This window comes from Lolium perenne, chromosome 1 (genome assembly GCF_019359855.2).
Source record: "Lolium perenne isolate Kyuss_39 chromosome 1, Kyuss_2.0, whole genome shotgun sequence".
Taxonomy (NCBI): Eukaryota; Viridiplantae; Streptophyta; class Magnoliopsida; order Poales; family Poaceae; genus Lolium; species Lolium perenne.
In genome coordinates this window covers 74,842,503-74,854,576 of record NC_067244.2, presented here as the reverse complement: position 1 = coordinate 74,854,576, position 12,074 = coordinate 74,842,503, and the positions used below count along the sequence as shown (strand labels likewise).

At 48.7% G+C, this 12,074-nt stretch overlaps 1 protein-coding gene across 1 annotated transcript; it reads left to right on the top strand.

Moving 5' to 3' along the window:
• Positions 1 to 1,748: 1,748 nt before the first annotated feature.
• LOC127293456 (germin-like protein 5-1) lies at positions 1,749 to 2,910 on the top strand. The gene is made up of 2 exons (XM_051323089.2): positions 1,749 to 2,008; positions 2,105 to 2,910. Exons 1-2 carry the CDS (start codon positions 1,882 to 1,884, stop codon positions 2,647 to 2,649), a joined length of 672 nt encoding a protein of 223 aa, XP_051179049.1. The 5' UTR covers positions 1,749 to 1,881; the 3' UTR covers positions 2,650 to 2,910.
• The last annotated feature ends 9,164 nt before the right edge of the window (positions 2,911 to 12,074 follow it).

Genomic DNA, 12,074 nt, shown 5'->3' with positions numbered 1-12,074 from the left:
CAATCATGATATAGTTTGTTCGGATGATGCCATGCACATGTGTGCATATTGGGATTTTAATTGTCTTTGCATAAAAATCCATTTTAATTTTCTAAGTGGAGAATTTTTTTTTGAAGCACCTACGAAGAAACCATTCCAAAACTGAAGGTCCAAAAATTTCAAGCATACTAGACCACATTGTATGTATAAATCACCAACTGGTTGCATCTCAAAACATTTCTAGGTATCTCTCACTAAAAAAAGATTGCCGATTCAGCAGGAAGTGGGCCACATTTAAAATACATGTGGTTGATAGTTTTCTCAAGACTTGGTTTCCAATCATATGTCGTGATATGAGGATATGCTAAGATCACATACAGAGAGATGTAACCAAGACGAAGAAGCATGAAAGCCGCGGACAAGGTACAACAAAGGCTACAAACCAGGATCTTGGGAAGACTATGTCAGATCTTTTCATATGCACCTGTCTAGAAGGCAAAGCCATAACCAAGAATAGCTCGTTGTATAGCTAACAATCGAATGTATATAAAAATGCATGTATGCAAGTGTTGTATAAAATGTATAATCAAGTATAAATAAATTTCGGTACGTGTTTCAGTGAAATGTTGCATGGTTACTGGTGCAGTTGGATATGCAGGTACAACTACTAGGTTTATTACTATATCGCTTACGATATTTTCAGAAAGCAGATGATTCACATAAACATCATTGTTTCCGATTGCCGGGAATACACACGATAGAGTACAAAAAAATCCGTTTGTGAGATGCGTCCTTATCGCAAACGGTTTATGTAAACTTAGTGTGTGCGACAACATGTTCTATCGGACATGGTTCTAAGAACCGTGTTCTTTATTTGGACGTATCACCCAACCTTGCATAGCGACGGTTAGGTTTATCGTGTGCGACAATCCATTTCAATAGTGTGCGACGGTCCGATTTATATTAGTGATGCCAGATGGCAATGATGGACGAGAATGAACATGGGAAGTGAGACGCATACTAAATTACTAATTCCGATGATACAGTACATATGTGATATGAAAGTACATCTAGTCATCTAGTCATATTGATTTGGTATTGCGATGCTAATATTTTGTTAATGATTTTTTCTACAAACTTAGGAGTGGAGTTGTTTTGCACTCGGGCACTAGTCACCCTTCTGTTTTAAAAGAAAAAAAATGAGAATCACATTTCTGAGTTTTAGTGAATTTGTAAAAAATCCAGAGGGATGCAATGCTTTATCCCACAATCCTGCAAAATGTCAATTTTAAATATTTAATATTCTTAGCTACACAAAAAGGAAAAACACGTGGATCTAAGTATGTATATTTTCATATCTTCAAATTTTATCGAATTTAAAGCTGGGAGCTCATTTCACGATATATTTTCGGAGAGAATTCTATGCACATGCACCCCTTCCCACAAGAGTGGATATTATTTCATTTTCCTCAGGTGCCGTGCCTTCATCATATACTTTGCGGTGCTTGTGGTTCAGAACCTAAAATATTCTGCTACGGGATCAAAATCAAGAGATGGCTGTAAAATAACAACCTATCACATTGTTCCTTGTGTACTCCTACAGCAATCTTCTCCTACTCTTACCTCACACTTCCAGCACATTTCTTGGGGTGAACGGACAATCTTCTTATCATACCTTGGCACTCACATCACTCACTCCTGCTCGAGTCTCTCTCTCTCTAGTCCCCACCTGTTATAAATTCCATCCACATCTTTTGTCTATTCAGCATCCAACAAGTTCATTCACCTCGAGCAGGGAGAGTAAAGGAGCGTGCACAGAAAAAGGAGTAAAGTGAGGCAGGCCCAGGTCATAATACTCTCATCCAAATCAAGGACCAGCGCAAGCACGAGAGCAAGCCTGCAATGGCCATGGTTTCACCCCTGCTTCCATGTGCCATCATGGCACTCCTATTCTCTGTTCTCCCCTTCCCCTCCATCGCCGGCGATCCTGACTTGCTGCAGGACATCTGCGTCGCCGACCTCGCTTCAGGTGAGTTGCCCCGACTTGAATTCAGAACATACAAGAAATAAAGCAAGTACAGTGCTCATCTACCATTCTTGCTCCCATGGAAATGTGTGTGTGCAGGTGTGAAGGTGAATGGGTTCGCCTGCAAGGCGACGGTAACCGAGGACGACTTCTACTTCAAAGGGCTGGGCGCTGCGGGCAACACCAACAACACCTACGGCTCCGTGGTCACCGGAGCCAACGTGGAGAAGGTGCCGGGGCTCAACACCCTTGGCGTCTCCATGTCGCGCATCGACTACGCCCCCGGCGGCCTCAACGCGCCGCACACCCACCCGCGCGCCACCGAGATGGTCTTCGTCCTCCAGGGCGCCCTCGACGTCGGCTTCATTACCACCGGCAACAAGCTCATCTCCAAGACCATCGCCGCCGGCGACGTCTTCGTCTTCCCCCGCGGCCTCGTCCACTTCCAGAAGAACAACGGCGACGGCCACGCCTCCGTCATCTCCGCCTTCAACAGCCAGTTCCCCGGCACCCAGTCCCTGGCCATGACACTCTTCGGGGCCACGCCGCCCGTGCCCAACAATGTGCTCACCAAGGCCTTCCAGGTCGGCACCAAGGAGGTGGAAAAAATCAAATCCAGGATTGCCCCAAAGAAGACTTCTTGAGTAACAATGCTCCAACTACTCATGCGTGGTGTTTCTTTCTAGTTTCTACTGACATGCATGAATCCCTGATGAGTTGTGTCTGTGCTCCACTTTAATTTTACCACTGCACCTCTGTTCATCTTTCTGTCTTGATAATTTGATCAATCCTCATTGTGTAATGCTGCCCGACCCGCAGCAAGTACAAAAGCTACTAGGGGTTTCTTGTAATAAGACAACTGCTTTGTTCATTCCAAATTCAATCATTTCACCGTTATAGCGACAGTTTCACCACTCACGAACCGTCTCCTGCTACCTTTTGTTTTTATCGATTCCTTTCTTTATTTCTCCGTTGGATATGATAGCTCCCAGAACAGAAAAAGGCATTCCCCTTTATATCCACGCAAACATGCCAAAGTAGCAAAACGAATCAAGGAAATATTATTGAGCGAACGTTATAACTTTAGTCTTCCGGAGCAAACACATAACGAACCGCCAGACTTTACCGTGTGTGGTCGCTAGCAACTGCCACGTGGCAAAGATGCCAGGACCCTTCTTGTGTGTGCCAATAACATTCTAGTCTTCTGATTTTACACATTGCACCTCAAAATAGAGAAGAAGGTCATCATTAGGTCCTTCTCCATTGGAGTTGATCTGGAGCTCCTGAGCATGGTTGTCGCGTTGAAGATGGCGAAGGCCTCAGAAATGGCCTCATCAAGGTCAGCAGCGGGCCGGCCCAAGGCCAGCGAAAGGCCGCACACGATGCCCCTCCGAAGAAAGAAACAAACTCCATATTCCTTCACTCGCCAGATCTGCACAAGCCACATACAAATCGAGGCCCCCTTCTTTTCCATCACGTCGATGGCTTGAATGAAGATGAGTCACAATCCCATTGACCGGTTTTGAGAAGTGAACACACTAATTGAAGAGGATCTTGTTAGAGTTGTATAGTCCCTTTTCCTGTATTCCCCAGTCTATGAGGGGCTTACCTGCATATTGTAACGCATGTACATGTACTGGCCTATGGCCCTCTGTGAATAGCAGTTGCCATTCCACAACATGGTATCAGAGCAGGTCTGGAGCTGTAAGGAGCTGGAGCTACGAAAGAAGAGACGACGGGAGATAATGCCACGAAGATACCGGAGGACACGAAGAAGATGACTATAGTGGACACTTGTGGGAGCGGACATGAACTGACTCAGAATGTGGACCGGGTAGGAGATGTCAGGACGGGTGACAACAAGGTAGACAAGGCTCCCAACCAGGTGACGATAGCGAGTCGGGTCCGGAAGAGGATCACCATCAGTGGCACGGAGGTGGACATTGAGCTCCATAGGAGTCTCGACAGTATGCTCATCACCAAGAGCGGCACGAGTGAGAAGGTCCTGAATATACTTCTCCTGGGAGATATAGAAGCCATCGGAGGTGGAGGAAACCTCAAGCCCAAGAAAGTAGCGGAGATGACCAATATCAGTCATGAGAAACTGATCACGAAGACGGGCCTTGACAACGGCAATGTACTCTGGGTCGTCACATGTGATGATCATGTCATCAACATAGAGAAGAAGGAGAGTCCGACCACGAGAAGATGTGTGGACAAAGAAAGCTTTCATTGCTTGGAAGACCAAGAAGCAGATTGCAGTCTCTCGTTCGAGTGTCGAGGCTGGGTTGCGAGCGATGGCTCTCTTGACGGCTGAGGTGACTTGGTTACGCTGGTTACTTGCGGACTTTGGTGTTTCTGCATACACACCGACTCCTCTCTTATCGGACAGTACTGGTGCCATCAGCATTGCGCGTGATCCGGTGAAGCACGAGCTCACCAAACACATCGGTGTTGATGATTTCTATGTGCGTCATGCTGTGCAGCATCAGGTTATGGCTCTTCATTATGTACCATCCGAGCTACAGCTTGCTGACTTCTTCACGAAGGCACAAACTAGAGCACAACATGGTTTCTTTTTCTCCAAACTCAGTGCTGTTGATCCACCATGAGTTTGAGGGGGGGGGGGGGTGTTAGAGCTGTATAGTCATTTTCCTGTATTCCTCAGTGTATGAGGGTCTTACCTGCATATTGTAACTCATGTACACGTACTGGCCTATGGCCCTCTGTGAATAGCAGTTGCCATTCCACAACAGGTCTCACTGTATCAATCCTTCAACTCGTATCCCTACCACGCAGAGCTCCTCCGGTTAGGTTCCCCAATAACAATTCATTGTCGTGTGGAAGCACCAATATGTTAAATCCCCAAGGCATAACGCCAAGCACGATAAACACAAGAAGGTACCAAGCCCAAGCCCAAGCCCATGACCTAAACCTACTACTAGTATATACGGAGGAGCCAGAGAACCCCTCACCTCAACTCACCAGACGGCATAGCCACCAGAGAGGGAGGGGATTGGAGCCATAGGTGGACTAGCGACTTTCAACGGGATGGAAGGAGAGACAAGAGGAAAGGGAAATTGGAGCAGCCTGGATTTGGTCGGCATAGGTGTAGGCGCACCCGTTTTAAAAAGAAAATCGAAAAACTGCTATTTGAAATTTCAGAAAAAATTGAAATAGTTCATGCATCCATACATACTTACCCATGCAATTTTTCAAGGCATAATACGACCATATGTGGCCTATGCTAGAAAAGAAAAATGGAAATTTGTATTTCATTAAACAGTAGAAATCCAATCATTATAATTTTTTTTTGTATATTTTCTCACTTTCATGTAGGCCACATATATTTGTATTTTTTTCTTGAAATATACGCAAGTGAGTATTAAGATAATATGTGTATGCAAAATATTATTTCAATTTATCCAAAACATAAGTATTTATTCAATTTGCTAAAACCCGGACGCGCCTAGATCTAGGTTCACTAGCACTTTCCGGGAAATGAAGGCCCTTCCTGCAGCACTCTTTTCTTTCAGAATCCACTTAACGGTAAGCACGAAGAATATATGCATATGTGAGTATAGGACAAAAGAATTACAGCAAGTGGACGGAGGGTGCCATGCTTTATGGCGAAAAAGCACGTCGTTGGGGGTAGGGACTAGGGACCTGCTAAGGCAATGGAGCAGAACGTAAATCAGCTTTTCTTCTCACACTTTTAAGTGTGCCGGGCACGAACAGCACGACACCGTCACTTTCACATCAAGCAATTCCATGACCCCATACCTAGAAAAAGGGAGCTGGAAGAGCATTCACAAAGCTAGCTCAATACTACCTCCATTTCAAGGAATAAGGTATCCTCTTTTTACGTGTTTTTTGTTTGATCAAAAAATACTTTAAATATATAAAGATTGTTTGTATGAATTTAGACTAGCCATATTGCTAGTATCATAGGTAGTATCATATATATTGGTCCCACCAAAATGCTGATGTGGCAGCTAATTAAAGAGGTGAGAGAAGATTAGAGTAACATAGGTGGATACTGTATCATAGCGCACATCACGAGAAAAAGTTAATGCCAAATAAATCTTGTCCACAATTTTACATTGAGATGCTACAAATCATTAAATATAACAAGAAAATGATACCACTCCATGATACTACCCACTATAGACATAGTATCATATAAAAATATCATATGCATGATACTAATATATGATAATACCCACTATGACCAATCTTAGCATCATTAGAAAGTGCTTTTCAGTACGAATCCAACGGTGCTAATTACATATAATAAAATTAAAATTTTATTGCTCAATTTTTATGGTCAAAGTTCGTCTTGAATCGCGCGTGCGCCTTATTCCTTGAAACGGAGGTAGTATCACACAAGCCCCTACCGGATTGCCGGAGAGAAACACACCAAGCCTTTGATAGGTTGTCTTCTTGGTTTCTAGCATCCCACCGGCGGCCTCGATAGTGTTTTGGGGGCCGACAGCAAAAATAGGCTCACACTAATACGTTCCAAATGGCGCCGGCTAGTTTTCGAGCCCAATAGAAGCGTCGGTAGCCCCGTGCCGGTCCCTTGGCGAAGGGCGCGAATCGGGCGCGCCGGCGCCTCGCGGCACAACGGTTTTCGCGGGTGGGGGCGCCTGGCCAGCAAGAGGACGCGACGGTTAGCATCGGAAACGACGCGGGGAGGTTGGTCGTCGGCGTTAATAGCCTCCCGCGCGGAAACCCAAGCAGCAACGAGGGCGGCGACTGGCCACGCGGCGTCCACCTACCTTACCCACGCGCCTTCAATGCGCGTCTGCCGTCTCCCTTAAAACCCCACCGGCGCGCACTTCTCTCTGCTCCCCGCCTTCCAACCCTAGCCGCCACTGTCCAACCGCCGCGTAAAACTCCCACACACCCACCGACGATGGCGCACAACGACAAGGCCGGCGGCAGCGGCGGTGGCGTGCTCCACTCGTTGCAGCTCAGCCTCGACGAGACCGATGTACTGTACTGGCACCGCGTCCCCGTGCCAGTACAGTACAAACTGCCACACGTCTAGCACGTCTCCAATGCTGGCTTCGCCGTGCCACGTCACCATCGCCAGGACCATAGGCGCGGGCCCTCGCTAGGGAACGGCGGAGCCTGATGACGCCGGCGAAGAGGAACCTGCCGGACAATGTGCTCGACAACCTGGCTTGGGCACGGCGATTTGAAGATGAGCGCACTGTCGAGCTCGCGCGGCCGGACGCGCGAGCGGTCGCTTCAACACCGTCGGTCACCGTGCCTGGTGGCACGGCCGCGATGTCGACGCCACGCTGCGGCAATACGGCTTCCGCCAGCGCGTCCGCGGAGACCCGCCGCGCATGCCGCTATACTTCCAGCAGGCGGCGTGCATGGCGCCGGTGGCGCCGGGGCGCTGGAAAGGACCGTGGCGTCCGGGAGCTCGCGCACCGGGGCGACCGCACCTCCTTCCTGAGGCGTCGTCATCCGCGACGAGGCGAGGCACGCGTCCTCTGCTCTGGCTCATCGGACGACGGGGTCGGGCCGCCGCCGCACTAGTAGGAAAAGCCTTATAGGTGAGATCTTAGTTCTGTGGCGCACCATCCAAAAATGCGCCACAGAAAGTTATTTTGTGGCGCACCAGGCACGGTGCGCCACAGAAATAGCTTAATTTTGTGGCGCACCAGGAATCCATGCGCCTCTGAAACTTGGTGGGTCCCACGCCCTGCCACCCCCAATCAGTGGTTTCACTATTTCTATGGCACACTGCGCTTGGTGCGCCACAGAAATAAGTTATTTTGTGGCGCACTGCTCTTGGTGCGCCACAGAAATAAGTTATTCTGTGGCGCACCGCCACGGTGCGCCACAAAAATAAGCTATTCTATGGCGCACAGGCTCGGCTGCGCCACATAAATAAGGTATTCTGTGGCGCACTGTGTCAGGTGCGCCACAGAATTAGCGAACCAGATATACAAAAGTAGAGCCAACCTCCTACCTACCACACTACCCAAGCCATTCATCTTCCTCCATCTAGCTCATCCTACCTTCTCTCTCATACCATTTTGGCCATACTTTTCACTTGCTTGGGTATTTATTGCACTTACTTTGGTTGATACATAATTGGAGTTGAGGAGAAGGCTCTCCATACTCTCTCCTCCTCTCCAACTCATCGATCGCGGTCTCGTCTCGGTATCGAATCTACAAGGTGAGTAGTTGGAGGAGACATACATATGCTTGGTGGAGACATGCATATGCTTGTAGATCTTGTGTGGCCGTCGTGTGTATGGATGCTTGTTGCAGGTGAAGCGCTTGTGTGTGTGCCGGTGTGGTGCATGGATGTTTGCCGAAATGTTGATTCATTTCCGTTTCGGCAATTTTTTGCACTACCCATATGTCCTACCTTGAGGAGAGGTCATGCCGAATTTTTCCGCTCCATGTAATACCTTGAGGAGAGGTACGGCCCATGCATGTGTGTGAATGTGTTGCGGTTCTAATTTCCTGTTCTATGTATACCATTTGCAGGAAAGCATGGTCCTCTCGATGAGTTCCGCTCGAATCTCTAGATACAAGATAGACGCGAAGGAGGACATGATTCGGAACAATAGGCGCCAGATAAGATGTCCGTGTCGATCATGCAAACTCGAGCGCTGGATCAACCCTGATTCCGGACAACTGGAGGAGCACCTGTTGAGGCGCGGTTTCATGCAAGAAAACCAGGCGCGGCCGGCCCTATCAAATGGTGCGCATGAAGACCATGTCGAGCGAGATGACTATCATCATGAAGAAGACTATCATCATGTCGACGGGGACTATCATCATGAAGAAGAAGTCGGCAGAGAAGATCATCATGAAGAAGAAGATGCCGGCGGAGAAGATCATCATGATGAAGAAGAAGATTCCGGCGCGACCCCGCTAATTTCGGCCTTGCGGGACTCTCATGTTCAAGATCTGCTCCTCCAGGAGACGAGCAACGACAGAGTTGCAACCAGAGAGAGAGCCAAGCTGTCGCAAATGGAGAAAGACGGGATGACTCCGATCTTTCCTGGGTGCCGTCCGCAGGATACGCGCTTGCATGTAACGCTTGATTATCTGCAGATGAAGACGCAGAACAAGTAGACCGACTCCAGCTTCAGCAAGAACTTGAAATTCTGGCACGATCGTCTCCCGGAGGGGAACACATTGCCAAGTAGTACCGAGGAGGCCAAGAAAGTCGTGTGCCCTCTTGACCTACCGCATGAAAAATGCCACGCCTGCATCAATGATTGCGTGATTTATCGGGGCGAGTACGAGGACAGAACCACATTCCGGTGTGCGGCCACGGATGGTACAAGATTGGGAACAAGAAGGTACGTCAAAAAGTGGTATGGTACTTTCCTATCACTCCCCGTCTGAAGCGGTATTTCATGGACCCTAAGGAAGCAAAGCTCATGCAATGGCACGCAGAAAGGGAGAAGCCCGAAGAAGATCCGGAGATGGGCTATATGCTGACACACCCTTCAGACGCTGGCCAGTGGGAAGCATTGGACATCGCCTTCCCTAGGTTCGGGGGCGACGCAAGGAACATCAGGCTGGGTATGAGCACCGATGGACTCAATCCGTTCGGCAACCAGAGTAGCACGCATAGCACCTGGCCTGTGTTTGTATGGCCTTACAACCTACCCCCGTGGCTGTGCACCAAACAAAGGTACATAAACCTGAGTATTCTCATTCAGGGGCCGAAACAACCAGGTGTCGACATGCATTTGTATCTCGGGCTGCTGAAAGAGGAGTTAGACACGTTGTGGAAGACGCCACCCCGTACGTGGGACGCCTACACTAGAACTTATTTCGATATGAGAGCCGCGTTGATCACGACGGTCACGGACTATCCTGGTTACGCATATGTATCTGCCCAGGTCGGCTACGGATTCAACGGCTGTGTGAAGTGCATGGACGAGACCCCGCATCTACAACTACCAAGGGATCCTGGGTCCTCGAAAACCGTGTACCCAGGTGCTCGAAGGTGGCTTTGCTTGGATCACCCGTGGAGAAAACGCGGTGACCTTTTCGATGGTAAAGATGAGCCCGATGGACCCCCACGCCCGAGGAGCGGCGCGGAAATCGACGATCTTCTGAAAAATTGGAAGGAGTGGCCAGCGCCGGGAAAGAAGCGCCCGAAGCCAGAGCCGCTGCTCGGTGTATGGAAAGCAAGGTCTGTTTTCCACGACTTGGAGTACTGGAAGGTCCTCCACACGCCCCACAGCCTCGATGTCATGCACATTACGAAGAACGTTACCGAGAGTCTGCTTGGTACACTTTGCAACTCAGAAAAGTCCAAGGATGGACCGAAAGCAAGATACGATCTGAAACATTTTGGCATCAAGAAAGATCTTCAAGCCCCCGATACTGATGATGACAACAACGGAGATGATGATGATGATGATCAGACGGAAGGGACTCAACGTCTCCGCAAAAGGGCTAAGAAGAACGTGGTGATGCTTCCCGCTGCCTGCTTCACAACGAGTCCGGAGGAGCTCGAGCAGTTTTTCAGGTGCCTCCTAGGAGTGAAAGTTCATCACGGTTACTCGGGGAATATAAGCAGATATCTGGACGTAGCGAAGAAGAGGTTCACCGGGATGAATTCTCATGATTGCCACATGCTCATGACGTAGATAATTCCCGTTGCGATCCGAGGGATAATGGACGAGCACGTCCGTGATACGCTGTTTGGCCTATGCAACTTTTTTGACGTTATCACCAGGAAGTCGATCGGCGTGAGGCAGCTCAAGATGCTACAGGATGAGATCGTGGTGATACTATGTGAGCTCGAGATTTACTTCCCGCCCGCATTCTGTGATATATGCGTCCATCTCCTTCTCCATGTCGTTGATGACATCACGAAGCTCGGCCCGACGTTCCTCCACAACATGATGCCTTTCGAAATGCAGAACGGTGTCATGAAAGGATACGTTCGCAATAGGGCCCGTCCAGACGCAAGCATGGCCAAGGGGTTTCTAACCTACGAGTGCATCTCCTTCTGCCAGAATTATCTAAGCACCGAGGACGACGAGGATCATGTTGGTCTACCCCCCAGGACGCACCTCGGCAGGCTCGCTGGAGTCGGTCACCGAGAGGGCTACCGCTCAGTCCATGTCGGCCTTTTCAATTGACGCGACAACTTTGACAGGGCTCACCGGGTCGCGATACAACACTTAAAACTGATCGAACCTTTCGTGCAAGAGCACAAAAGCATGATCGAGCAGAATTACATCGATATGGGCCGGCCGAGGAAGACGGGAGACGTAACCAAAGAGCACAACTCCAGCTTCACGTGTTGGTTCAAGCAAACTCAACTGCTTGAAGCACAGAGAAAAAGGCCTTCTACCGAAGATGAAAAACTCATATACACCTTATCACAGGGCCCCGGGCATAACGTAAGGACCTATCAGGGGTACGACATCAACGGTTACAGATTCTACACCGAGGAAAAGGATAGAAATAGTGAAAATCAAAACTCAGGAGTAACTATGCTGTCATACGCCGATGACGAGACTAATGTCAAGGAAAGATTTTTTGGAAGGATCGAGGAGATATGGGAGCTCAATTACTGTGGAGAGATGGTGCCAATATTTCGTGTGAGATGGGCCAAGAAGGTCTAAAAAGAAGGCTGATATTTGACCACCATGGTTATACCCGATGCAAAATCAAAGAACGCATCCGCGAAAAATGAGCCATGGGTACTCGGTAGCCAAGTTGACCAATGCTTCTTCATCACCGATCCGTCGAGGCCTAGCCGTGTTGTCGTGAGGAGGGGCAAGAGGAGCATCATAGGAATGCAAGGAGACGCCAACGAGGAAGACTTGGACAAGAACGGTGACCCGAAGATCGAGGAGGAATTCGACAAGCACTTCGACATGCCTACTACTAGTAAAGTAAGAAGGAAGACCTCCCTACCCTCTAAAGGTTCTCCGTTCACGCGAAGAAATCTCAAGGTGGCCGGCATAAAGTATTCAACCGCCAACAACCGAAAGGGCAAGAAGATTGCAAAGAGACGCTAGAGCTTAGAGCCGGGATGAAGAAGATATTTTTTTGGTCT